General features: G+C 52.3%; 2 protein-coding genes and 1 pseudogene across 6 annotated transcripts; all 3 read left to right on the forward strand.

Moving 5' to 3' along the window:
• The first annotated feature begins 1,398 nt into the window (after window positions 1-1,398).
• Window positions 1,399-6,384, forward strand: GMFG (glia maturation factor gamma). 3 transcript variants are annotated; one of them, XM_014476623.2, is made up of 7 exons: window positions 1,399-1,512; window positions 1,883-1,979; window positions 2,077-2,126; window positions 2,561-2,610; window positions 5,237-5,319; window positions 5,922-5,995; window positions 6,221-6,384. In XM_014476623.2, the coding sequence occupies exons 1-7, from the start codon at window positions 1,405-1,407 to the stop codon at window positions 6,290-6,292; spliced, it is 534 nt and encodes a 177-aa protein (XP_014332109.2). In that variant the 5' UTR covers window positions 1,399-1,404; the 3' UTR covers window positions 6,293-6,384. The 3 variants fall into 3 exon arrangements, with proteins under 3 accessions (XP_014332109.2, XP_005890609.1, XP_014332110.1); XM_005890547.3 differs by having other exon boundaries at window positions 1,424-1,523; XM_014476624.2 differs by having other exon boundaries at window positions 1,497-1,523; window positions 1,883-1,975.
• Window positions 6,385-10,605: 4,221 nt separating this feature from the next.
• On the forward strand, window positions 10,606-11,260 carry LOC102271598 (large ribosomal subunit protein uL16-like; annotated as a pseudogene).
• A 3,992-nt stretch (window positions 11,261-15,252) lies between these two features.
• Window positions 15,253-27,373, forward strand: LRFN1 (leucine rich repeat and fibronectin type III domain containing 1). Of its 3 annotated transcripts, none has more exons than XM_070387724.1 (5): window positions 15,253-15,376; window positions 17,824-17,856; window positions 19,987-20,041; window positions 20,455-21,897; window positions 25,601-27,373. In XM_070387724.1, exons 4-5 carry the CDS (start codon window positions 20,492-20,494, stop codon window positions 26,505-26,507), a joined length of 2,313 nt encoding a protein of 770 aa, XP_070243825.1. In that variant the 5' UTR covers window positions 15,253-15,376; window positions 17,824-17,856; window positions 19,987-20,041; window positions 20,455-20,491; the 3' UTR covers window positions 26,508-27,373. The 3 variants fall into 3 exon arrangements, with proteins under 3 accessions (XP_070243825.1, XP_070243827.1, XP_070243826.1); XM_070387725.1 differs by lacking the exon at window positions 15,253-15,376 and adding an exon at window positions 16,466-17,397; XM_070387726.1 differs by lacking the exon at window positions 19,987-20,041.
• The last annotated feature ends 591 nt before the right edge of the window (window positions 27,374-27,964 follow it).

The following is a 27,964-nucleotide window of genomic DNA, read 5'->3' on the forward strand; positions in this document are numbered from 1 at the left end:
TTAGCTCTGGAATTAAAATATTCCAGATTAGTGGGTAGTGAAATGCAGGAAGGCTTCCTGGAGGAACACTTAAAGAGCTTATCATTCCATCATCAAAAAAGTCTACCAAAAAAAAAATGCTAGAGAGGGTGTGGAGAAAGGGGAACCCTTCTGCACTGCTGATGGGATGTAAATTGGTACAATCTCTATGGAAAACAGTACGGAGGTTCCTTAAAAAACTAAATATAGAACAACCACATGATCTGGCAATTCCACTCTTAGGCATATAGCTGGAGAAAACAATAATTTGAAAAGGTACACGCAGCATTGTTTACAATAGCCAAAACATGGAAGCAACCTAAATGTGCATCAACAGAGGGGTGGATAAAGGAACTGTGGTACACTCCAAAAGAGATGTGGTACATATCAGTATACACAGTGGAATATTATGCAGCCATAAAGAAGAATGAAAAGTGCCATTTGCAACGACACAGATGGACCGTCCCTGAGATTGTTATACTGAGTAAAGGAAGTCAGACAAAGAAAGAAATATTACATGATATTGCTATATGTGAAATATAAAAAAATGTTACAAATAAACTTATTTACAAAACAGAAAAAGTCACAAATGTAAAAAACTTATGGCTACCAGGGAGGAAAGAGGGAGAGTGACAAATTGGGAAATCAGGATTGACATGTATGTACTACTGAATCAACCCACTCCAGTACTCTTGCTTGGAAAATCCCATGGGTGGAGGAGCCTGGTGGGTTGCAGTCCATGGGGTCGAGAGGAGTCAGACACAACTGAGCGACTTCACTTTCACTTTTCACTCTCATGCACTGGAGAAGGAAATGGCAACCCACTCCAGTGTTCTTGCCTAGAGAATCCCAGGGACGGGAGAGCCTGGTGGGCTGCCCTCTATGGGGTCACACAGAGTCGGACACAACTGAAGTGACCTAGCAGCAGCAGCAGCAACTACTGTATATAAATTAGATAACTAATAATAACCTACTATATAGCACAGTGAACTCCACCTAATATTCTGTAATGACCTACTTGGGAAAATAATCTAAAAAAGAGTGCAAATATGTATAGTTGATTGATTTACTTCGCTGTACACCTGAAAGTAACACAACATTGTAAATCAACTATACTCCAATTAAAATTAAAAAAAAAAAAAAGCTCATCACTACCTATGGTGTATTGAGTGTTGTCCATCATGCTGGGAGACATGTGAAGTTATTTTATCCTCATAACAATTCTGAATCAGAGGGTTGAAGTTACTTAGCTAGAGCCACACAGTCAGGCAGCACCTGAATCCCAGTCTGGGTGACTGCAAAGCCTGGGAGGTCCCAACAGATGAGGGGAAGGAAGGAGGGGGAGGAGCCATATGTGACAGTTGTCTCAGAATGGGCATAAACAGGATGTGGTGGTTGATGAAACTTTTCCCCTACCCCACACCCCGCCCCCTCGAGCTGTGGTCCCCACCCCTAGAAGACAGCGGAACCAAGGAAAGAAGAGGCCCCTGGACAGTAAAGTCATGGTCGGGGGCCAGGGTCGTATGGGAAGGGCTAGGGGCTGGAGTGGGACTGGGGCTGGGAGGATGCCGGGGTGAAGGTCAGGCTGTGGATGGGAGGTCAAGGCTGGGGAAAGAGAGATGGTGGTTCCGGGTTTAGCCCCAGGTGAACAGATCCCCAAACCTCCCTGGGCGTTGCCCAAGGGCACCTGCCAAGAGGGCTCCAGTCCAGCCCAGAGGAAAGGGTACCTTTCTCCAATGTTCACAAAGGCAATCTATGGGCTATGGGCCCCTCCTCGTTACTAGTAGATGGGGAAACTGAGGTTTGGGGAAAGGGGCAGGGCTGAGGCCAGGGGACTCAGCTCTTAACTGGGCTCCTCTGGCAGTCCGACTCCCTGGTGGTGTGTGAGGTAGACCCAGAGCTAAAGGAAAAGCTGAGGAAATTCCGCTTCCGAAAAGAGACGGACAATGCAGCCATAGTAAGTGAGTGTCATCTTCCCTCCTGAACGAATGGGGGGTGTGGGGGAGCATAGGGACAGATGGCAGGGGCGTCTGACCCACGTATGCCCTCCCTCCTCAGTGAAAGTGGACAAAGACCGGCAGATGGTGGTGCTGGAGGAAGAATTTCAGGTGAGGGGCTGGGGGATGGGACTGGGAGACCCAAAAGACTGTGACTGATGCTGAGAGCCTGGTGTTGGGAGCCCGAAAAACCCGGAAGTCAAGTTCCAGCTTAGCTGTGACCCTGGGCAAGAGACTCTGCCTGTATAGGTCTCTTGTTTCCTCATCTGTGAAATGGTGATAACAGTCCTTACCTCCGAGAGTTGTCTGTGAATTCAGTGATTTAATCCTTGTAGTTTGTTTAGAAAAAAGCAAGTGTCTTAGCACCTCTTCGGTTTGCTCACCGGTAACATGGGGATAATAACAGGACCTACCCCTTTGGGTTTGGGGAGAGATCAATGGGCTAATAATCCATGGGTGTTTCTTGGATGAGTGCCTTGGCACAGAGTACATGTTCGTTTAATGGCAGTCTTTTTATTTTTCTCTCCTCCCCTCACCCCTCACAGAATATTTCTCCAGAGGAACTAAAAATGGAGTTGCCTGAGAGACAGCCCAGGTATCCTGGGGCAAGGAAGGGGAAGATCAGGCCAAGGAGGGTTACAGACTGGGGGGCTACTTGGGGTCCAGTCTTATTTGTGGACTTTGAAACTATGTCTGTGAGTTCCTATCACAGGACTTTTGGTTTGTATACCAAAATTTTATTGCAGAATTTTACGCTAATAGTCATACGTGATGTTAGTACATACTTTGTCAGGGTTTGGTCTCAACATTGCACTTGCTTCATTAAAAAAAAAAAGAAAAGTTAAAATTTCCTTATTTTTCAATGCTTGGGAAGACTTTGAGTAGGAAAGGATTTATTTGACCTTTAATGATTGGGGAGAATCCTGTGTGAAGCCAGAGGAGCCTGGTGCTTTTTGTGTGTGGAGGAGTTTTTTTACACTTCTATGAAAACTGGTCTCTTTAGATTTTTTCATCTCGACTGGGCTGAGTTTTGGGTGTCCTAGGACTTTAAGCCTCAATCCCAGGCTCTAGATCTCAGTCAGCACCCTGGGCATCTGACAAGTGCAATCACACAGGGCCCCATACCCAGAAGGGAGCCTTGAAGGCAGGGCTTGATCCCTGCTATCTTGAAATTCTTTATAGTTTTATCTCTGAATCTGTTTTGTGTGAAGTCTGACAGGACAGTGGAGCCTGTGCTGGAGGCTTGGAGCCTCGTTCAGCTCACATGTCCAGCCCTAGATGGGTTCTCAGCTCCCCACTCCCACATTGCCCAATGATGGCTGATGCCCTCTGCCCCAGGCAGGAGGCCTAATTGCAGACTCGGGAGTATCGGGGAGGTGGGGGGACACTCACTCCTGAAAGATAAATTCCAGGGTGTGCCCTTGAGCATTTTCACTCCCCCCGTGAGTGTCCCCATGCCCAAGACAGCACATGACTTGAAACAGGAAATTTTAAAAGACCAAGAGCAGTCTGGAAAGAGACTGCAGAAGAACGGAAAAACAGGCTTTCTCCTGTGTTTCTTACAAGGGGCCCTGCATTTTCATTTTGCACTGGGTTTGGGAAATTATATAGCTGGCCCTGGTCTCAGCCCCTGATTCTAGACTGCTGGGCTCTAAAACATAGCGGTTGAGCACTTACACTCTACCAGCCAAGTTCCTGGGTTCAAATCTACCCATAGAACCTTGCGCAAATGGCTTCACTCTCTGGGCTTCGATTTTCCCGTATGTAGTATGGGGATAATAATAGTACCTACATCATAGTGTTGTTGTGAATAATCAAATAAGCACTTACTTTTTTTTTTTTGGCCACGTCACTCAGCATGAGGGAGCTAAGCTCCCTAACTGGGGATCGAACCCCTGCCTCTGTAGTCTTAACTATTGCACCTCCAGGGAAGTTCCAAAACCATTTTTTCTTAAGCATTTTTTTCTTTATTGAGTTCTATTTGACGTATAATATATTAATTTCAGGTGTAAAGCATAATGATTTGATACTTGTATATACCGTATGACAGAATGTTCACCATGATAATCTGGTTAGCATCTGTCACCACACATAGTTTCTAGAACATTTTTTTTCTTACGATGAGGACTTTTCATATCTACTCCTTTAGCAACTTTCAAATATACGACACAGCGTTATTAACGCATATCACATCCCTAGGACGTATTTAAAATAAATAACTGGAAGCTTGTACCTTTTGACTCCCCTCACCCATTTCACCCACTCCCACCTTTGTCAACCACTCATCTGTTCTCTCTCTTTATGAACTTGATGGTTTGTTTCTTTATTTTTTCAATTCCACATATAAGTGAGATCATAAGGCATTTGTCTTTCTCTGTCTGATTTATTTCACTTAGCGTAATGCCCTCCAAGAGCCATCCATGTTGCAATGGCAAGATTTCATTCTTTTTTAATGGCTGAATAGTACTTCATTGTGTGCATATGTGTGTGTGTGTGTGTGTGTGTGTGTGTGTGCCACATCTTCTTTATCCATTCATTTGTCAATGGACATTTAGGTTTTTTCCATTTCTTGGCTATTATAAATAATGCTGCAATAAATATGGGGGTGCATATATCTTTTTGAATTATTGTTTTCATTTTCTTTGATAAATACCCAGTAGTGGAATTGCTGGAGCAGATGGTAATTCTATTTAGCATTTACTAGTATTATTTTTTTAATTAAAAACTTATTTATGGCTGCACTGGTTCTTCGTTGCTATGCACAGCCTTTCACTAGCTGCAGTGAGTGAGGGCTGCTCTCTAGCTGCAGTACACAGGCTTCTCATTATGGTAGCTTCTCTTGTTGCAGAGCACAGACTCTAGGCATGTGCACCTCAGCAGGTTGCAGCATGGGCTCAATAGCCATCGCACGAAGGCTTGGCTGCTCTGCGGCATGCGGCCCTGGTCTTTCCAGATCAGTGATCTAATCCATGACCCCTGCATTGGCAGGCTGATTTCCAACCACTGGACCACCAAGGAATTCCCCTATTATTAGTAGTATTTTTCCCCCATTAATATTTTTTAAATCATTTCTTGTGTTTGAAACCAGTACCCTCGGTCTCAGTTGTTAACCCTAGGTTCTCAAACTCAGGCAAGATTGCTAGGCTGTGGTCTCAGGGGATGAGCATCAGGCCTGAGCTCCAGGCCAAGGGCTGAGTTTGAATTCCCTTTCACTATTGTAGGTTCGTGGTTTACAGCTACAAGTATGTGCATGCCGATGGCCGAGTGTCCTACCCCTTGTGTTTCATCTTCTCCAGCCCTGTGGGTGAGAAGGGGGTCTTAGATTCTGTGTGGGGATGTGTACACGTGTGTGTTTGAGTGTAAGTGTGTGTACGTGCATGTGATTGGTGATTTTGTGTGTGTGACTGTGTGCGTGTGTATAGATGCCTGTGTGAGTGTGGGATGTATGATGAGTGAATGCTGAGAAAGCAATGGGGTGGAGGTGAGGGCCCCAAACCCCCATCTTCATTAGTTTTGAGGTGTGTAAGCACATTCATCTCTTCCTTTTACTGGCAACCCCTGTCTGACCCCTAAACCATCTCCAGGGACCCTAGAATAACTTCCAGCCCCAAACAACTCTGATGACTCTGACTGTAGCCTCCAGGGACCTCCTTAGAACAATTCCTGGGATTCTTAGAAAACTCCAGGGCCTGTAGGACACTGTTATTGTTCAGTCACCAAGTGGTGTCTGACTCTTTGCAGGCCCATGGACTGTAGCCCATCAGGCTCCCCTGTCCATGGGATTTCCCAGGCAAGAATACTGGAGTGGGAGATACCATTTCCTTTTCCAGGGTAGGACACTACCAGGGCCTTCGAGAACACCTTGGCATCCCCCAGTTATGCTTTCCTCTTCTGTTTTTCACACAGGCTGCAAGCCTGAACAACAGATGATGTACGCAGGGAGCAAAAACAGGCTGGTGCAGACGGCAGAGCTCACAAAGGTCTGGGGCCGCCCGAAGCTCCTGAGTGTGAGGGAGGAGAGTCTGGGATCCGAGGGCTGATGGAGGGTGGGGGACTCCACCCCTGGAGGTCCCCCACGGGGGGTCAGGACTCCTGGTCTGAGGGAGGAGGGAGCTGGGTTTCTGGGTCTGAGGGAGGGATGGGCAGGAGCCCTCACTGTTTCAGTTCCTGAGTGGATTATAAAACTGAACCCTCTCTCTGTGCAGGTGTTTGAAATCCGCACCACTGATGACCTCACTGAGGCCTGGCTCAAAGAGAAGTTGTCTTTCTTTCGTTGACCTCTGGGCCGAGAACCTGAACTCAAACCCCCTAGGGCCTGAACATCCCAGACCGTAAAGAAATTAAAATGCAACAACTCAGAGACCCTCAGCTCTGGCTTAGTTTTCTGTTCCTCATTGTGGGCACCAGGTGGCAGTCCTGCAGTACCAGTTTTGGACCAGTAGAGGGCAGGCAGAGCCAGTGGACGCCTGCTGAGTTCTGGGAGGACAAGGAGGATTCCATACCTGTTCCTCTGAAAGAAAGGGAGGGGCCTGTAGGGTTTCCTAAGGAGAAATGAGGGAGGCCTGGGCCTCCTAGAGGAATTGGGGGAATATCTGAATCTGTGGAGGGGCCTTGTCCCTGAGAGTAAAGGAGGCGAGGGCCTGTCTCCCCACCTCCCACCTTCCCACCCTTGAAGGCAGTAGTCTGCACCTATGCTAATTTTCTCAGTGATCCCCCAGGCAGGAAGATTTCGAAGCCAGAAAAGTTGTTGAAGTTGTTATAAATGTCAAATGTAATAGCTTCAGGGGCTGGGGAGTTGCTGGGGGGTGAGTGATTTGTGGGGTTGGGTGGGCCTGTGGGCCAGGTCTGGGAAAGATTTAGAGGGATCAGAACTCTCAGAGGACCCCTGAGGAGTATGAAAAGTTGAGGAGGCAGGAAAGGGACACTGCCCTCCCCTTGTGGCGATTCGTCTTTCTTTCGTCATCTTTGGTCACTTGATGCTCTCAGGCTTTCTGTTTCTGAGGGACATTTATTGAGCACCCACAGTGTACTAGGCTCTGCGGATTCTGAGATGGGTAGGTCTTCAAAGAGTTGAATCACTGTCTCGCTCTGCTTTTCCTCCAGGTCTCTGAGTGTTCCTCTCTCTACCCCTAGATTCAGGGATCTGGGAACTCCCTCTCCCCACCCCTTTCCAGGTTCCCAGTTGAGAGGTGGCTGTTGCCATGGTAACAATGACAGAGTGACCTTGGGCCCCGGCTGCCCCTCCCCCAGTCCTGTCGTTCCTGGGTGAGGGCCCACAAGCCCAGCTCCAACCCTTCCTCCTGCTTCCCAGCCTGAACACACCATGCCTTCAATTGCCCCACACTGTCCCATCCCTTGCCCCCTTGTCCCCAGTCAGGACACGCCCCTTGCCTGAGGGATTCAGGTTAGAATTACTCTACACTGGGCCATAGAGAGATCCTGATAGTCCTCGATTTTCTGGGGGTGGGCTTGGGTGCTCAACCCTTCTCTTTCACCTATGCTGGTGCCCCCCACCCCATTTCTCTGCTCGGGTTGTCTCTCCTCCTCCCTCTGTTCACAGCCTCAGTCCCTGAAGGCTAGAGGTGAGGGAATAGGAGGGGTCATTCAATGAAGAGGTCAAGCAACTCCTGGTCTGCAAAGGTCAAAGAGGCAAAAGGACTTGTCCAAGGTCATGAACTTACACAATGAAATGGGCAATAAGAGCTAATACTCTGAGGGCTTTCTATGTGCTTAGTATTTCTATATGCATTTTACAACTAATTTAATTCTTACAATTATTTTTGAAGAAGGTATCATTATTACCCCCGATTTACAAATGAAGAAAGTGAGGCACAGAAACCAAAAAGTTGCCCAAAGTCACACAACTAGCGGTCTGTATGGTTAGAACTTTAACCCAAGGCTATCCTGTGGTCCATGGCCACTCCCTCTCATAGAAAAGAGATTCAGGGAACCCCCTCTTCCTCCTCTATCTTTTCTTTTTCTTGCTACTACTTGCTCGCACCATAGTTGAACATCTGTCTGCCTCCAGGTTCATTCACAAATGCTCTAATCAGAGACAGGCATGTACAAAAATTTGCCCAATCGGGAGCAGGGAGTTTGGAAAGCAGGCATCAATCAGAGAGGGTGACTTTGAAGGGCAGTCCAATGCACAGGAGGTTTGACTACAGGGCTTGTGGAGGGACCAATCAGAGAGGTCAGAACAGAATACCACTATACAATGAAAAGTGGGCACAATGCGGCTGTGGCTTTTCATTTGGGGCCACACCTTTGAGGGATGGTACAAACTGGGAACCTCTTCCTCTCTTTCCACCAACCTCCCTTCTCAATTCAGTTCAGTTCAGTCGCTCAGCCCTGTTCCACTCTTTGCGACCCCACAGACGGCAGCACGCCAGGCTTCCCCGTCCATCACCAACTCCCAGAGCTTGCTCAAACTCATGTCCATCGAGTCGGTGATGCCATCCAACCATCTCATCCTCTCTTGTCCCCTTCTTCTCCCGTTTTCAATCTTTCCCAGCATCAGGGTCTTTTCAAATGAGTCAGTTCTTCCCATCAGGTGGCCAAAGTTTTGGAGTTTCAGCTTCAGCATCAGTCCTTCCAGTGAATATTCAGGACTGATTTCCTTTAGTATGGACTGGTTTGATCTCCTTGCAGTCAAGGGACTCTCAAGAGTCTTCTCCAACACCACAGTTGAAAAGCATCAATTTTTCAGAGCTCAGCTTTCTTTATAGTCCAACTCTCACATGCATACATGACTACTGGAAAAACCATAGCTTTGACTAGATGGACCTTTGTTGGCAAAGTAATGTCTCTGCTTTTTAATATGCTGTCTAGGTTGGTCATAGCTTTTCTTCCAAGGAGCAAGCATCTTTTAATTTCATGGCTGCAGTCACCATCTGCAGTGATTTTGGAGCCCAAAAAAGTAAACCTCCCTTCTAGGTTCCCACAGATCCAGGCTGCCTAGGTTTTCCCTGGGGTGCTTCTCCCTGATAACCTTGAAAGTGAGCAGGTTTTATGTTGAATAGGTGAAGACTGGACTTTAGGTCAGAGTGGAGAACGAGGTACTCAAATTAGGCCTGAAGGGCCCTTGCCTAGGCTGAAATCTTGACTCTTTTGGAGTGGAGTCTAAGCTGGAGGTGTTTGGATGGGGCTTGGGTGGTGGCAGGACCCAGACTGAAGAAACATGAATATTACAAATTTTAAGATGGTGTCTAAAGTAAAGGGGTGGGGCTCAGGCTGTGAGAGTGGGACCTAGGCTTGAGGGGTGTTACTTATTTAGGTCAGATAGGGCAGGGATTTTGCTGTGGGATGGGGCTTTAGAGACAGGGGGTGGAGCCTATGCTTCCGGGTGGGGCCTAAATTGTGGAAGCATTAGATTGGATCTCTATTAGGAGATCTGGATCAGAAATTAAGGTCAGAGGGAAATAATCACACTATATGCTTTCATCTGTCGCCTTCTTTTTCAGGCCAATTCACATTCCGTGATCTCATGGGGCATTCCCCTGCCTCTGGGGTATATATCCTTCCTCTTCTAGTGGCCCCAGGCTGGAAGATCATGTTTATTCCTGAGTGTAGGCTCTACAGTGAGTCTGCAGCAGCTCTATCTCCCAGGCCTTCTCCTAAGAGGAGTTCAAGAACACATTTTTTACTAAGCACCTATCGGGCTTCCCAGGTGGTTCCATGGTCAAGAATCCGCCTGCCAATGTGGGAGACATGGCTTCAATCCCTGGGTCAGGAAGATCCCCTGGAGAAGGAAATGGCAACCCACTCCAGTGTTCTTGCCTGAGGAATCCCATGGACACAGGAGCCTGGTGGGCTACAGACTTAGCTACTAAACAACTAGTACCAAGACTGTTGGGGAAATGTGGGGGACTGGAGAAAACTGGTGTGCATGCCACATGTCAGGTGGCTTACATTTCAGTTAAGAGACAATAAGCAACAAATGAATAAAGAGGTAAACAAACAAGCAAGCAAGAATGTTACCAAGAGTGATAAAGGCTATAAAGGAAAAAAAAAATGAGTTTGATGGGATGATAGAAATCCCAAACAGGGTGGGACCTGTTTGGGTTTTTTGTTGTTGTTGCTTCTTTAGTCTCTAGAAGAGTCCTCCAGTTTCTTCCTGCCAACATTTATTGTGAAAAGTTTCAAACATATAGCAAAGCTAAAATAGTTTTACAGTGAACACCCATATACCTACCAACTAGATTCTAGATTAACATTTTGACTGTACTTGCTTTATCACATAGCCATCCATCTATCCATCCATTAATTCATTTAAAAATTATTTATTTTTTTGGCTGCACGTGGTCTTAGCAGCGGGATGTGGGATCTAGTTCCCTGACCAGGGATTGGACCCAGGCTCCCTGCACTGGGAGCACAGAGTCTTAGCCACTAGGGAAGTCCTCCATTCATTAATCCATTTTTACTTTGAAAGTATTTCAAAGTAATCTGAAGACATCAGGATAACTGGTGGCAGTGAGGATATAAATTGGTCATGGTAAAGGAAGGGCTCTCTTAAGAGATTACATTTAAATTAAGAATTGAATGAAGCTCTCTTTCCCTTCGGCATGCCACTGAAGATCCTGGTGTTGCCATGTGCCACCACCCAGCCCAGTGTTACCGGTATTGTAAGAGCAAGCGGTACCCAAAGTCCCGTTTCTGCCGAGGTGTCCCTGATGCTAAGACCCGCATCTTCAACTTGGGGCATAAGAAAGCCAAAGTGGATGAGCTCCCACTCTGTGGCCACACAGTGTCAGATGAGTATGAGCAGCTCTCCTCTGAAGCCCTGGAGGCTGCCTGTATTTGTGCCAACAAATACATGGTGAAAAGCAGTGGCAAAAATGGTTTTCACATCCGAGTATGGCTCCACCCCTTCCATGTCATCCGCATCAACAAGATGTTGTCTTGCACTGGAGCTGATAGACTCCAGACAGGTATGCACAGTGCCTTTGGAAAGCCCCAGGGCACAGTGGCCAGGGTCCACATTGGCCAGGTCATAATGTCCATCTGCACCAAGCTGCAGAACAAGGAGCATGTGATTGAAGCCCTCCGCCGGGCCAAGTTCAAGTTCCCTGGCCGCCAGAAGATCCACATCTCCAAGAAGTGGGGATTTACCAAGTTCAACGTGGATGAATTTGAAAACATGGCGGAAGAAAAGCAACTCATCCCGGACGGCTGTAGGGTCAGATACAAATCGCAGTCCCCTGGACAAATGGCGGGCCCCACACTTGTGAGGATCAGCACTGTCCCCTCCTTAATCATGCTCACCAATAAATGCTATTTCCTGTAAAAAAAAAAAAAAAAGAATGAAAAGAAGAAATCAGCCATGGAAGGGGAAAAGAGTGCAAAGGCCCAGGGGTTGGAATGACATGATGTGTTGGAGAAAGAGAAAATTCATTACTGAGGCTGGAAGACAACAGCGGTCAAGGATGAGGTCAAAAGGTAGGCAGGAGCCAGAGATCACAGGGCCAGACACACTCTGTGAGTGAGGCTATCTCTGCCTGGGCTCAGGCTTTTTATTTCTCTATCTCTGTCTCTATTATTATTATCATATTCATTTGCTCCTTGGAAGAAAAGCTATGGCAAACCTAGACAGCCTATTAAAAAGCAGAGACATTATTTTGCCGACAAAGGTCTGTATTGTTAAAGTTACAGTTTTTCCAGTAGTCACATACGGATGTGGGAGTTGGACCATGAAGGCTGAGTGCCAAAGAATTGCTACTTTTGAACGGTGGTGCTGGAGAAGACTCTTGAGAGTTCCTTGGACAGCAACTCCTCAAACCAGTCCATCCTAAAGGAAATCAACCCTGAATATTCATTGAAAGTACTGATTCTGAAGCTGAAGCTCCAATACTTTGGCCACCTGATGCGAAGAGCTGACTCATTGGAAAAGACCCTGATGCTGGGAAAAATTGAGGGCAGGACAAGAAGGGGGCAACAGAGAATGAGATGATTGGATGGCATCACTGACTCAATGAACATGAGTTTGAGCAAACTCAGGGAGATAATGAAGGACAGGGAAGCCTGGCGTGCTGCAGTTCATGGGTCGCAAAGAGTCAGACACAACTTAGCAACTGAACAACAACAGTTCTTAGTTGCACCATGCGGGATCTTTTGTGCAGCACATGGGTTTTCTAGTTGTGGCGCAGAGGTTTAGTTGCTTCGAGGCATTTGGCATCTTCTTTTTCGGCTGTGCTGGGTCTTGGTTGCTGTGCAAGGGCTTTCTTCAGTTCCTGAGAGTGGGCTTGTCATTGTGGTGGCTTCTCGTTGTGGAGCACAGGCTCTAGGGGTTCAGTAGTTTCGGTTCGTGGCTCTCGGCTCTAGAGTGCTGGTTCAGTAGTTGTGGTGCTTGGGCTTAGTTGCACTGTGGCATGTGGGATCTTCCCAGACCAGGGATTGAACCAGTGTGCCCTGCATTGCAAGGCAGATTCTTAACCACTGGACCACCAGGTACGTCCCTGTCTCTGTTTTTATTATCTTCTCACCCCACCCCCCTTTTCCACACCCATCCATCCCAGACCTGCCCTATCCTCTTTCCTCTTTGCCTCCACCTTGTTCTGCCACTTTCTATCTGTGTGATCTTAGGCAAGTGACCTAACCTCTCTGTAGCTCAATTTTCCTCATTTGTAAAATGGGCATAGTCATTTGACCTCCTCATTTGGCTTCTGTGAAGAGTGAATGGAGTTGGGAGTCTGCCTGCTAATGTGAGGGGTGGGGCGACGGACATGGGTTTGATCCCTGGTCGGGGAAGATCCCACATGGCTCAGGGTGACTAAGCCTGTGCACCACAACTATGGAAGCCCTCAGCGTGTTTTGAGTCTGTGCTTTGCAACAAGAGAAGCCACATCATTGAGAAGCCTGTGCACCACACCTAGAGAGTAGCTACTGCTCGCTGCATCTAAAGAAAGTCCATGCACAACAAAGGAGAGCCAATGCAACCAAAAATTAATTATTTAAAAAATAAAGTGTGCAACTTAACAAAAACCAGAAGTGAGTGGAGTTGTATATGTGAAGCCCCTAGATCCAATCCTGGTACACAGTAGGGTTGGACATGTGTCAAATTTTGCTATTATTGTTATTGTTCTCCCACATCTGTCCTTCCAGCCCTAGTCCTCCATGTCCTGGCAGCGAGCACCCAGTATCAGGGTGAGAGGTGGGAATGGTGGCTGGGTGGTGGTGGTGATGGTGGTGGTGGTGTTGTTTAGTCACTAAGTCTGACTTCTTGCGATGCTATGGACTGTATGGACTGTAGCCCGCCAGGCTCCTCTGTTCATGGGATTTTCCAGGCAACAATACTGGAGTGGATTGCCATTTCCTTTTCCAGGGGATCTTCCTGGATCAGGGATGGAACTCAAGTCTCCTGCACTGGCAGGTGGATTCTTTACCACTGAGCCACAAGGGAAGCCAGTGATGGTGGTGGGGAGGGTGAAATCTAGAGACTCGGGAGTGGGGAGTGGGGCTTTGAGTGTCCTCAGGGCGATCTAAGGGTTGTGAGTGGTTCACTAAAGTGAGGTTCCCCAGAGGGAAGCTCTGCAGAGATGTGCTGGATCTGGGGGGTGTGGGGCAGGCTCCATGTGATGATATGAGTAGGAAGAATTTAGAGAAGGGGTTTAGGGGAAGACCTTGGAATCCAAATGGGATCCAAAATGGGAGGGATTTGGGCCACCAGGGACCTAGGGGATTGCAATAAGACAGATTTTTTTTTTTAAGTTAGGATTTTCCCCTTTATTTTTATTTGGGTGCACTGGGTCTTAGTTGTGGCGTGTGGGATCCTTACACGCATATGTTACAGCATGTGGGATCTAGTTCCCTGACCAGGGGTCGAACTTGGCCCCCTACATTGGAAGCCTAGAGTTTTAGCCACTGGACCACCAGGGAAGTCTCATGAAATAAGACAGATTTTGAGGGGAGAGCTTGCTGGGTTTAGAGGCCAGAATATCTCAAAAAGAGATGGAGAGTGGTCTGAGAGATACCCAGTGGGAGAGGGGCTCAGTTCAGTCGCTCAGTCATGTCCGACTCTCTGCAACCCCACGGACTGCAGCTTGCCAGGCTTCCCTGTCCATCACCAACTCCCGGAGCTTGCTGAAACTCATGTCCATTGAGTCGGTGATGCCATCCAACCATCTCATCCCCTGTAGTCCCCTTCTGGGGGGTTAGCTGTTCCATAGGAGTTGGGCAAAGGGATCTGAACAAGAAAGGAACAGGAATTCTCAGTTCCTCGGAAGTCACAGGGTGGAGGAAGGGCCTGGAGGGTTCAAGAGAGAGAATAAGAACAGGGGTGAGGCAGGGTCCTCAGGAGGGCAGCATGGGTGGGGAAGATGATCAAGAATTTGGGGCAAATTGGGCATTCTGGAAATCAAGGACTGCCTTGGAGGGGAGGACGTTCTGGGATCTAATGAGGGTAATTGGAAAAGTCTAGAGTCTCCCATGAGGAAAAGAGTTATATTTGGCACCCCTAGAAGTTAGACATGGTCTAGAGGCTCTACTAGGGGGCAGAGAATTGTTTGAGGTCAAGAGGGTAGAGGGGCATAGAGGGTCCTCAGGAAGGAGTGGGATATGGTCTGTGGTCCTGAGTGGCTATAGAACATGGTTTGGCTCCCCCAAGGGAATGAGGCATGATCTGGGGTCTCCCCAGATGTTGACATATGGTCTGGATCCACTGTGGATGTTGGGGTGATCTGGGGTCCCTGAGGGATGAGGTGTGGTCTGGGGGTCCACCTTTTTAGGGTCCCTGGTAGGGGTGCTGTGGACCCTCTTGGATGCTGAGATACGGTCCTGGGCCCCGCTAGATTGGGAGGTCTGGTCTAGGGTCCCTGATGGGTGTGGGGCCCAGTCTGAGGTCGCCAAGGAGAGCAGGACGTGGTTTGTGGTCCTGGGTGGCTGAGAAACATGGTCTTGGTTCTCAAATGCGGTAAGACGTGATCTGGAGTCCCCCTGGGTATCGGGACAAGATCCGAGGTCTTCACTGGGGCTGCAAGTGTCCCCATGCCAGTCGGGGCGTGGTCTGGTGGTCTCTGGGGAAGCCGGCAGGGCTGGAGGTGGGGCTGGGGAGGGGTTGGGGGCGGGCCGGCGGCTCCGCAGTGGAGAGGGGTCTGCGGCGGACCCCGGGGCGGGGGGCGGGGGCTTGCGGCCGCCGCGCCCGGCCCCTCGGGTCTGCGCCCCCTCCCCCCTTGCGGCGGCGGCGGCGGCGGGGCTCCGGCGGCGGGCGGCGCGGAGGGCGGAGCTCGCGGCGGCTCGGGAGGGAGGGCGGGAGGCGGGAGGGAGGCGGCCCCGCGGCACCGCGCCCCCTCCCCCGGCCCTCCCCCCACCATGGCGCGGCGCGAGGCGGCGGCGGCGGGGCCGGGCCCGGGGCCCCCCCGGGCTGGGTGAGCGCGGCCCGCAGCGGCCGGGGAGGCGGCGGGCGGGGGCGCCGGTGTGAGCGCGGGTGTGAGCGTGCGAGCGTGTGAGTGTGTGTCCGCGGCGCTGCGGCGGGCCCGGCGTGCGCTCGCGCGGCCCTGTGTGTGCCCGGCGCCGGCGTGTGCGGCGCCCTGCTTGTGTGGCCATCCGGGTGTGTGCCGGGTGTCGAGCCGAGGTGCTGTGTCCGGCCGTGCGTGTGTGTCCCCCCGGGTGGCTGCCCCTTCGGCTGTGTGTCTGGGGGGCTGTCGCGCGCCCAACGGAGGGGCTGTGTGCAGGTGTGTGTGCGTGGGTTGTGTGCCCAGGTGTGGGTTCTCCCCCCTCCCCCCGCCCCGCGTGAGTGTGTTCGCGCGGTTAGCTGCGTTGGGTGTTTGTGTCCGGATTGGATGTCCATCCCAGGGTCTGTGTAGCCGGGTGTGCCCGCTCGGGTGTCCATTTGTGTGTGTGTATGTGTGTGTGTCTGCGGGTTGTATGTCTCCAAGGGTGTGTATCTGTGCGTCCATGTCAGGTTCCGGGCGGGAGGAGGGGGGGGCCTGGGGCTCAGCGCCTTGTGGGGCTTCTGTGTGGGTTTGGGGGAGGGGAGTTTGCCGCTCCCTCGGTCCATGTCAACTGTGGGGGGGTGGTCCTCGGCGGTCCTTGGGGGAGACGGCCATGTCTTCCCCTTCCTGGTGGCTGGGTGGGGGGGATGGGCAGCCGGTAGGTGGACAGATGGAGGGATGAGAGGCCGAGGGGTGGACAGATGGGCCCGAGGGAGGGACGCAGACCCGGCCCTCTCCCACCCATCCCACCCCAGTCCCCTGCCGGCCAGATCTCTGCAGATGAGGCCGGAGGTGCCCACATCCAGATGGCCAGGCTGGGGGACCTTTGCTGGGAGGATTGCCTCTGACCAGGTGCTCTTCAGCTCAGGCCCCCAACCCTCTGAACTCTGACCTGGCTGGGGAAGGGGGTGCGCTGGGAGGGAGGGGTGTTAGGATTTCCCTGGCCTAGGAAGTAGGTGGGGCGGGGGTGCCTCAGGGGTGGGAGCGATGTGTGTCCAGACTGTGTGTGAGTGCGATTCTCTGCCTATCTGTTGACTCTGCCAGTGGGGTTCAATGTTTTGTGTGTATTTGTTAAGTGTGTAAATCCCTCATAGGGCAGTTATGTGAGCATGTGCCTGTTATGAGTGAACATCTCTGAGTGTCTGTGCAAAGGTGGATCTTTTTGTACCTATGTGCTTGTTTGAGTGTGTATCAGCCTCGTCAGTGTCTGTTCCCGTTATGGTTCTGTGCATGTGTGTGAGGTGTGTACAGGCTAGTGTGTGCATTTGTGCATCTGTTGGCGTGGGAATGTACCAGCTTTGTGACCGTGCATACTGGGGGTACATGAAGTTGCATGAGTGTGTTGGGTATTTAAGAGTGTGCACCTGTGTATCTTTGTGTGAGTGAGCATCTGTTACATGTGTGTTGGTGAGTGTGCAAGGGTAGCTTTGTTATAGATGCATGCACCAGGGGACACATGGGTTTCACAGTTGTGTGTGTGCCTCTGTGTGTGAGTGTGCAAGGGAAAAGGCAATGTTGTACGTGTGGTTGTGTGCAGGTGTGTCCACCTCGAGGATCTGTGTCTGTACTCTGAGTCCATTTGTGCATTTGTGTTGGTATCTGAAGAGTGGGGTTGTGTATGTTCAAATACGTACATGCAGGATGATATGTGTACATGTGCCTGTGTCCTTGACATAGGTTGACCCCACTTATGAGCCCAGTGAGATGGGGGCCCATGTGGCAAGACCTGTGGTATGCTGGGATCCATGGACACAAGCGTGTCCACATCCTGGACCAAGAGCCTCCAGAGGGCGGGGGCACATAGATCATGCTACTCTGTCCATGGGAATTCAGATACAGAGTCATGGGTTGTGGGCCCGTGTGGGTTTTGGCATGTCCACATGTGCTGGGGTGACCGTGGTCTGATGGCGAAGATGGGAACTTCTGATCCTCCCCCAGCTCCTGCTACTGTCCAGGTCTTTGAAGTTGGGGGACTGGGATGTGGATTCTGGAAGGAGGAGGCTGGGAGCCTAGCATCCTGGGTTTGAAGGAGACAGAGAGCTGAGGGACCAGACTCTTGGATCTTGGGAAAGGAGGAAACTGAGACCTGGACTGTTGGGTCTAAGGGAGGGGGAGTGTGGGGATCTCAGTCTCTTGAGCCCCCAGAGGACAAAGGACTAAAGTCCTAGACTCTTGGGATTTGGAGGGTGAACAGTCTGGGGCTCAGACTCCTTGATTTCCAGAGGTGACTTCCTGGGTCCACCTGAGACCCTGTAGAACCTACAGCAGGAGGGCTGAGAGAGTGATCACGGCAGGGGCTTCCTGGGCTGAGGTGGTCTCTGAGGAGGGTCTCGGGAGAGGAGCCAGAAGAATACTAACCGTGTGCTTTTGTTCCTTTGCAGGTACTGGCCCAGGCCCTGACTGCCTGAAGAGAGGTGAGTGGGGTCCCTCCGGCTGGGGATAGAGATGTGAAGTGATTGGGTTTACTCTGAGAGAGCCAGAGGCTTGGAGTGATGCCTTGTATGAATTTTAGTGGCAAGTATGGTAGTGTCCTGAGGGCCAGGTGCCCTCCAGGCTGGGGTTGGTGACAAGATCAGGAATGTCTTGTTTCGGTAAGAGCTTCATAGAACGATGGTGTGGTAGGTGGGCTCTCAGGCCTGGAGGTAGCCCCTTTTAGGCTGAGTAAAGTGGTCAGAAAAGGAGGCAAGAGTTTCCTGACATGAAATGACCCTGCATTTGGATGGTGGCATGGATATGGTTTACCATTTTGTGTGTGTATGTGCATGTATGTGGGGACATCTCCTGATAATCAGACCTACTGGTGGCTGAGAGAGAGCCAGAGCAAATGATCATTTAACGCTAACAGCAGCTAACATTTATATAGTGTTTACTCCATCAGCAACTACTCTAAGCATGTTACGGCAGATTATCTCATTTAATCCTCACAATAATCTTATGCTATCATCCCCATTTGACAGATGAACACACTGAGGCCCAAAGAAAGGAAGTCACATGGCAGGAATTTGGGTGTGAACCTGGGCAGTTGTGGGCCAGATTCTGTCCCTCAATGCCATGGTGCCTCTCAATAAATGTTAGCTGTTTTCATTATTAGTATTACATTGTTTCAACTTGAGTCCCACCCTGGCTGTGGGCCTTCTGGTTTCATAGATAGTGGTTCTGAGCCCCAGAGAGCTTACAGCCACGCAGGTGCAGAGCTGCGTCTCCTACTTCAGGAGCACCACCTCCCAGGCCAGGATTTTCTGTTGGAGGTAGAGCCGTGTCCAGAGGGAGTGCACAACAATTAGTGGGGCGGGGGGAGGGGGGGCGTCGCTCAGAGATGAAGCGATGCTCTGACTTTGCCTCTTTTTCTTTTTGCAGCCCCGTCACTGTCTTCTTCAGTCTCTTTCTTCTGGTCTTCGTCTGTGTAACACTCTTGTTTCCTCTTCTTGTCTCTCCCTCTCTCCATCTCAGTGTCTCAGTCTCTCTTTTCTGTGTGGGTCTCCTCCACTCAATTTTTCTCTCTTTGCCTCCGACTTGCTCCCTGTCTCTTCACCTGTCTTTCAGATTCTTTCTCTTGTTGTCTCTTTGTCTCTCTCTTTCTCTGTTGCTCTCCGAATCTGTCTCTGTGTCCACAGTCCCCCTTTGCCCGTGGGCTGAAGGATCAGGGCCACATGAGGCCACAGCCCCCAAACTGCAGATTCCTGGGAGGTGGGCCAGCAGGGACTGGGGCATGGGGTGGGGTGAAAACAGTGTCAGGGACACCCCCTTCCCATCCTTTCCTCTTCACCCCCCACCCACCCCGTGTTGTGATGGGAGCTGGCATGTCGTGGGCTGCAGCTGCCGCAGGGGGAATCCCAGCCGGAAGGTTTTGCCTGGAGCAGAGGCACAGCCTGACTGTATGTGTGTGTGTGTGTGTGTGTGTGTGTGTGTGTGTGTGTGTAGGCATGTATAGGACCTTGTGTTGTGCCTATTAATGTGAGCATGAAAGTCTGCCCCCTGCTTGGGCCCTCAGCAGAGGCCAGAAGGAAACCGGGCTCAGAGAAGGACTTCCCAAGACTGAGCAGGGAGACTGCTGTTTTCTCAGCCCCTCCCACCTTCAGTACAATCCCCCATCCCCACTGCCAAAGGTGTGGGGGGGGTGTTACCCTTAATACTTATTGAATATGTACTGTGTGCCTGGCCCTATGCTCCGTGACCCCTATGAATGAGCTCTATGAACTCTTGCAACAATCCAATGGCGATAGTACAATTATCAGACCACTTTACAAATCAGGAAATTATGGCCTAGTTCGGGAAAATCATTGGTTTGGGGTCACAGAGTTAGTAAGTCAGGGGAGCCAGGACTTGAACCCGAGTCTATTTGATTTCAAAGCCCTTGCTCTTAATAATAGCCCACATTTATATGCATGGCACCTACAAGACACTCAATGATGATGATAATAATAGTTATACACTAACATGTATTGAACACATTTTATGTGCCAGCCACTGTTCTGAGTATACCATGCTCATTAATCCAGTTCATCCTCACAGAGGTAAGGCCTGTTTTTGTCTCCATTTTACAGATGAAGAAACCGAGATTCAGAGAGGTTCAGACACTTGTCCGAGATCACACAGCTAGTAAGTATCAGAGCTGGGATTTGAACCCAGGGAGTATGGCTTTGAAATTCATGACTTTAAACCCTAGTCAGCAGTGATTTTTCAAAATATTTAGTGGGTACTAGAAGGTGCAGGCCAGGCCAGATGTCATCCCTCTGGTTGAGAGGTCATGAGAGGTCTGGGAGCTCCTGGAAGAGGGGCAGAAGTGGGGGTTAGACACTCAGAGGTGGGGCAGTGGTAATTTACCAAGCAGCATGGAAGTGATGTGATCTGTTCATGAGGGCATGCCAGTTGATGGTCAGTCCTGTTACTGTCCTAGAGGACCCCATTGTCAGGAAGGGACAGATGTGGGTCAGGCTCCGAGCGGGACATCCCAGGGTGGCCAGGCAGGTGGTCAAGCCCTACGCCTGGCTGACCCTTCTCCTTCCTTGCAGATCTCACCTCCCGCTCCTCCTGCCTCCCCCCTGCACCATGGCTCCGGGCCCCTTCTCCTCAGCGCTCCTCTCGCTGCCGCCTACTGCCCTGCCCTTTCTGCTGCTCCTCTGGGCAGGGGCATCACGGGGCCAGCCCTGCCCTGGCCGTTGCATCTGCCAGAACGTGGCGCCCACGCTGACCATGCTGTGCGCCAAGACCGGCTTGCTCTTCGTGCCGCCGGCTATCGACCGGCGCGTGGTGGAGCTGCGGCTCACCGACAACTTTATCGCGGCCATCCGCCGCCGAGACTTCGCCAACATGACCAGCCTGGTACACCTCACCCTCTCCCGGAACACCATTGGCCAGGTGGCGGCCGGCGCCTTTGCGGACCTGCGTGCCCTCCGCGCCCTGCACCTCGATAGCAACCGGCTGGCGGAGGTCCGAGGCGACCAGCTCCGGGGTTTGGGCAACCTCCGCCACCTGATCCTGGGCAACAACCAGATCCGTCGGGTGGAGTCGGCTGCTTTCGACGCCTTCCTGTCCACCGTGGAGGACCTGGATCTGTCCTACAACAACCTGGAGGCCCTGCCCTGGGAGGCCGTGGGCCAGATGGTGAACCTGAACACCCTCACGCTGGACCACAACCTCATCGATCACATCGCCGAAGGGACCTTTGTGCAGCTTCACAAACTGGTTCGCCTGGACATGACCTCCAACCGCCTGCATAAACTGCCCCCTGATGGGCTCTTCCTGAGGTCCCAAGGTCCGGGACCCAAGCCGCCCACGCCGCTCACGGTCAGCTTCGGCGGCAACCCCCTGCACTGCAACTGTGAGCTGCTGTGGCTGCGGCGGCTGACCAGGGAGGACGACCTGGAGACGTGTGCCACGCCGGAGCACCTCACCGACCGCTACTTCTGGTCTATCCCCGAGGAGGAGTTTCTGTGTGAGCCTCCGCTGATCACGCGGCAGGCGGGCGGCCGGGCCCTGGTGGTGGAGGGCCAGGCGGTCAGCCTGCGGTGCCGCGCCGTGGGGGACCCTGAGCCCGTGGTGCACTGGGTGGCACCCGACGGGCGCCTGCTGGGGAACTCGAGCCGGACCCGGGTCCGGGGGGATGGGACCCTGGATGTAACCATCACCACCTTGCGGGACAGCGGCACCTTCACTTGCATCGCCTCTAACGCCGCCGGGGAAGCCACCGCACCCGTGGAGGTGTGCGTGGTGCCTCTGCCTCTGATGGCGCCCCCACCTGCTGCCCCGCCACCTCTCACGGAGCCTGGCTCCTCGGACATCGCCACGCCTGGCCGACCTGGAGCCAATGAGTCGGTGGCTGAGCGCCGGCTTGTGGCGGCAGAGCTCACTTCCAGCTCTGTGCTCATCCGCTGGCCGGCCCAGAGGCCCGTGCCTGGCATCCGCATGTACCAGGTGCAGTACAACAGCTCCGCAGACGACTCCCTTGTCTACAGGTGGGTGTTAGAGTCCCTGGACCTCCTCCTGCCTCAGGGGCCCTCCCTCCGCCTCCCTAGGCCTTCTTGCTCAGCTGGGGTTCTAGATGGGCTTGTAGAGTGGTCTCTGGCTCCCATTTGCCCTATTTCCTTCTCTTTCTATTTCTTTTCTTTGTTTTTCACACATCTTGCAAATCCTCCTGGAGCACCCACATGAGCCATTTATCACCATGAATGCACCCAGCATGGTCCCTGCTCTCATGGGGCCCAGGGTCTACATCACTGCTCACCAAAGGTGTTTGATCATCTACCTTGTCAGTTAGACATTCTTAGAGCAGAAAATATACTCACACATATATAGTTACAGTTGCATTTATATTTAGAAATCACATACAAGGCTACTGTATCAATACATTGGGTACAATATAGAAACAGAAAAGTCTGTAAGTTGCCCTGGCGTGGACAGATCCCTGTGGTGTAGACCAACGTTAAAGAGGTACTTTCCCCCCATCATCTCTGATTTTCTCTTGCTCTCACTTCTGTCTGTCTGTACCTTGTCTCCCTCCTGCTCTCATGAGGAACTAAGCGCCTACTATGTGCCAGACCCTCAGCTGGGCAGGAGAGATACAAGGAGACCAAGAGCCAAGCCCTGCCCTAGGGAGCTCACAGCCCAGAGGAAGGAGGCAGAGAGTATATGATGAATTTCAGTCTTGGCTTTGCCTTGTCTCTCCATCTCGGTAGTGTGGCTCACAGCAATCGGCCTGGCACACAGTGGGCGTTTGCTCGGTGGCTGTGGGCTCTATGCACATCTCTGCTTTGTCCTGGCTCTGCCTCCCTTAGGCACATTGCAGAGTGCTTGCTGAATGTTTCATCCTTTGTATGACATACCTTGGATGCTCCAGAGGGGGTGGAACCATTTCCCCACCTGTGGGCAGCTCCTGATCCTGTGGGTGCTTAGACCCACACCAAGAAGCCTGCCTCTTGGCTTCCATCTTCACCTCACCCAGTGTTCTCTTGGCCATGGTCCTGGCACACAGTAGGCACTTTTCTGTCATTGGTTGAATGAGGTGATGCCTTCCCTTTCTCTTGTCTTTGTCATGCTCATTTTCTTTTCATTTTGAATTTGGTCACCAAACACTGAATAAATGCCTACTGTGTGCCAGTTCCATGCTGGGCCCTGGGCCTACTGAGATGGATAAGACACTGGCCCAGTCTTAAAAACGTTAGGGCAAACAAATGGACCAAACAAAAACTTTTATAAGGTACTGCCAAAGGATACTACTCCATTTGACCTTCCCAACTTCACTGTGAGACAGCTATGATTCCCCCTCCCATTTTATAGACAGGAAAACTGAGGCTCAGGGGGAGAAGTCACTTGTTCAAGGTCACACAGAAAGAGATAGAACCAAGATTCCAGCTCTTACTGTTCTAACTCCCAATTCTGCCCTTTTTACATCGAACACTTGTTTATCAGGTGACTGCTGTTTGCCAGGCAGAGATTAGGGGAGAGGGATAATAGATTTGTGTAAACAGCTCCTGGTTTCTGTGATTCTCCATCTCTCTTTTTTCCTCCTCTCTCTAACCCATGGTCACTACATGGTGGGATAGAGGGAGGTTCATGGGCCCCCAGACCCAGCATTTCTGCAGATGTTGATGGCCCTCTGTCTCCAATGGGGCAACAGACCCTAGGACTCTTCCCTTCCCCTCAGGGCTACATAGTCCCAGTCCTCTGTCCCTCATTGCAAGCACCAGTGCTACAGCACTGCAGGGGTTAACTCCCTCACTGCTGCCATGGGAGGAGGTGACAACCAACCAGAAGCCTGCTCTGCAGCTTGCTTGAGCCTTATAGCCAATTAGAGACACATGGCCTCAAGCTTTCTTAAGGAGCCAGCCTCTGTCCTTGAAAAGGGGGGAGTCCCTAGCAACTGGTTATTTTAGGGGAAGGAGCAAAAGGAGCCCAAGACTCTTTGAGAGGGAAGATGAGAGGAAGAGGAAGACTTACAGCCAGGGGCCCAAGGTTGGATGGAGTTGGTGGTGGGGCAGTGGTCTGGGAAATGGCAGGCAAGGAGAGAGTCGGAGAGGTGGTGGGCCCCTGACGTGTAGTCTTTTGGGGGGAGGATGGCTCTTGGTGATGGTGGAAACTTCTGGAGGTGGAGGAACTGAGGTGGGTTTCAGGACCAGAAGGTGGTGTGGCTGGAGGGAAGGTGATGCTTCTGAGAGGTAAGAGGCCTGAGGAGGTGGGGGCATGGCCTTTAGAGGAGGTGGTGCTCCCGCAGCATGGCCCCCACGCAGATGAAGAGGTGGTTCATGTCTCTGATGACCCACTAAGAGCTTTGTGGGAGAGGAGAGCCTGTGAGATTGAGTGCATGCAAATCTGTGTGGGTGTGGCAGTCCCAGCTTAGCCAACATTGAACATGGAAGGGATGTGCCCAACAGAAGAGTGGCAAGACCCAGGGGGAATGATTCTTATAGATGGGGAGGAAAGCAACTGGTAGGAGAGTGTGAGCCACAGCAAAGCCAGCATCGTGTGGGATGCCAATTGTTAATGAAATTATTAAGTGCCAGGCTTTGGGGATGTTAACTCATCATACTTCACACCATCTCTATGGGGTAGGAATTCTTAATAACCTCAGTGGGGGAAATGAGACACAGAGAGGTTAAGAAACTTGCCTGAGGTCACAGAGCTAGCAAGCAGCAGAAGAGAAACTCAAACTCTTGGGATCGTGGCTCTCAGACTTTGTCAGCTTAACCACTTCTCTACACTGCCGCTTGTTTGAGAGCAGGGGTCCATGGCAAGAAAGGGGCATGTTTTCTTGGCTACATTTACCCCAATTATGGATGAAACTTACCTGGGGGCATGGTGTAGTGACTTCAGGTAGTATAGGGCAGGGTGTGCACATAAAGTGGTTGCCTCTGATATCTGGGTACAGTGCATGACATGCAAAGAGTGGACATGGTCCTAGGCCGGGTAGGTGAACCATCTGCCCTGAGCCATTGTGGGGTGTGGCTTGGAAGGCACTTGTCAATCAGAAGGGAAGTGGCCTTTAGCCCTGGCCCCTTGGTGGGCGGGAATATGTAGTGGAGGGGATAAGATAGATGTTGCTAGGAGAGGTGTAGGTATACTCAAGGGTAGGATATGCAGATGAGGGGGTGTGGTCTGTATCATGGTTTCCTTCGAGGGGTAGGAACATGTGGAAGAGAGGAACTAGAAGAGCATCCATTGTCCCAGTAGGAGTAAGCCTGGGAGTATGAGGTAACCTGCTAGTCCACCCCAGCGAGAGTGAGGTTTGCAGGTAACGGGGCATGGCCTGTAGCATCCATCCCCTTAAAGGGTGGGAATATGTGAGCGCTTGAGTGGCATTTGTCCCAGTAGGAATGAGACACTGCTAGGGAGCAAGCCCCTTGAGAGCAGGGCATAAAAGCTGTAGCATTCCTCCCTGGGGGCCAGGATGTATAGATGAGGGGAGACGAATGGCTGAAATTTGCCGTGAAACACGGGTGGGGAGTGGGTCTGACGGTGGGGCATGCAGATAAGGGGCGTGGCCTATACCCAAGGTCCTGAGAGGGTGGGAATTTGTTGCTTGAGTGGCTGCTGTTGTCCCAGAGAGGGTGAGACACTGGTAGGGAGGCATGGATAGGTCTGCACGGGTGGTGGGGACATGCAAGTGAAGCAGCCTGGTTCAGAGTGGAGCTAACCCCGCGCTGATCCCGCCCCCTCCTGCAGGATGATCCCATCCACCAGCCAGACCTTCCTGGTGAATGATCTGGCAGCAGGCCGCGCCTACGACCTGTGCGTGCTGGCCGTCTACGACGATGGGGCCACGGCGCTGCCGGCCACCCGAGTGGTGGGCTGTGTGCAGTTTACCACCGCTGGGGATCCCGCACCCTGCCGCCCGCTGAGGGCCCATTTCTTGGGCGGCACCATGATCATCGCCATCGGGGGTGTCATTGTCGCCTCCGTCCTCGTTTTCATCGTTCTGCTCATGATCCGCTACAAGGTCTACGGCGATGGGGATGGCCGCCGAGTCAAGGGCACCTCCAGGTCGCCTCCGCGGGTCAGCCACGTGTGCTCGCAAACCAACGGCGCAGGCGCAACGCAGGCCCCACCCCCGCCGGCGCCCGACCGCTACGAGGCGCTGCGAGAGGTGGCGGCTCCCGCGGCTGCGGCGGCGGCTGTCGAGGCGAAGGCTGCGGCGGCCGACGTGGCTTCCGCGGAAACGGAGGCGGTCCTTGGACGTTCCCTGGGCGGCTCGGCCACCTCGCTGTGCCTACTGCCATCCGAGGAAACCTCCGGGGAGGAGTCCCGGGCCGCGGTGGGCCCTCGGAGGAGCCGTTCCGGGGCTCTGGGACCGTCGGCTTCACCGCCCCCTACTTTAGCTCTGGTTCCTGGGGGAGCCCCGGCCCGGCCGAGGCCTCAGCAGCGTTATTCGTTCGACGGGGACTACGGGGCGCTCTTCCAGAGCCACAGTTACCCGCGCCGCGCCCGGCGGACAAAGCGCCACCGGTCCACGCCGCACCTGGACGGGGCCGGAGGGGGCGCGGCCGGGGAGGACGGAGACCTGGGGCTGGGCTCCGCCAGGGCGCGCCTGGCCTTTACCAGCACCGAGTGGATGCTGGAAAGTACCGTGTGAGCGGCGGGCGGGCGGGCGCCGAGACGCCTGGGTGCCGCGGACAAACGCCCAGCCGCCCTGACGTTTAGGGCAGGATTCGGGGGTGAAAGCGCCGAGCCAACACGTCGCCGGACTGGAGGGGAGAAGCACCCTTCTCCCTGGAGGGGACGGGGGCGGGCTGCCTGGGCTGTGGCTCGAGGCCACGCCCCCGCGCTCAGGGGGGTTTGAGGGCGGGCCGCCGGGCTCCCCTCCCCCGTGGACTCCAAGCCCCCCTCTTGCCCCTCCCCCCGCGCGCTCGCGGACCTCGCTGGAGCCGGTGCCTTACACAGCGAAGCGCGGGGAGGGGCAGGGCCCCCCCGACACTGCAGCACTGAGACACGAGCCCCCTCCCCCCACCCGGGACCCGGGGCAGGGGCGAGGGGCCCATTTCATGTATCTGGCTGGACTAGATCCTATTCTGTCCCGCGGCGGCCTCCAAAGCACCCCCCCACCCCGCAACCCCATTCAATTCCCTGGTCCCGTCGTCGGGTCTGGCTTGGGGTCCCCTTTTCTCTGTTCCCCTCGTTTGTCTCTGTCCCGCCCTCTGTCATCTCTGTCTTATGTCCTTCCCTGTTCGTCTCTCTTTTCTCTGCCCCGTCGTCTGTTCTCCCTCTGCCCTCCCGTATGGCGTCCAGCCTCCTTGTCTCACCAGATATCTCCCCCAGTACACAATTCTCCCGGGCAGGTCCCACCGGAAGGACCAGACTCTCCCCGACTCCTTCCTGTTACTCCCAAGTGAATCCCCACAGGAACAAAATCCAAAACCAAATCCCCCTCGCTACCGGAGCCGGGACCCTCCGCCGCAGGAGAATTAAACTTTTTTTCTGTGTCTGAGGCCGCTCTGCTGACCTCCGTGTGTGTTTCTGTGTCTTGGGAGGTTGGGGGGGCGTGGCCTAGATTACAGCTCTAGGACTATTAAGTGAGACTAAAGGTAGGCCGGCTGACTGCGACCAGGGAGATCTGCAGTTTCCTACCCTTTGAGAGACTTCGAGGTGGGGAATAATATATAAAAACAAAAACAATAGCTAAGGTTTAATGAGTGCTTACTATTGCCAAGCACTTAAATCGTTTAATCGTCACAACTCTAGGACATCAGTACCATGACCCCATTTTATAGATGAGAAAACTGGGGTCCAGAAGTAAAGCGACTTGCTCCAGGTCGCATAACCAGAAGGTAACAAAATTGGGATTTAAAACGGCAGGCAGCCTTCTGAGTCTTTAGTGCCCAGCAACTAGGGAGTGTTCATTTTCCACATAGGCATTGTGCTAAGCACAGCTCATCTCTCTGAGGTCCGACAGCTGTTGGAGGTCGATACACTTGGCCCCATTTTACAGATAGGAATCTACACCAGGGAGAAGTGAAGTCACTTGCCCAATACTCCCCTGGTGAAGAAATAGGACAGTTGGCAGTTTGACCTCAGTATCTGTTCCACTCTACT

The sequence above is a fragment of the Bos mutus genome, chromosome 18 (assembly GCF_027580195.1).
Source record: "Bos mutus isolate GX-2022 chromosome 18, NWIPB_WYAK_1.1, whole genome shotgun sequence".
Classification (NCBI taxonomy): Eukaryota; Metazoa; Chordata; class Mammalia; order Artiodactyla; family Bovidae; genus Bos; species Bos mutus.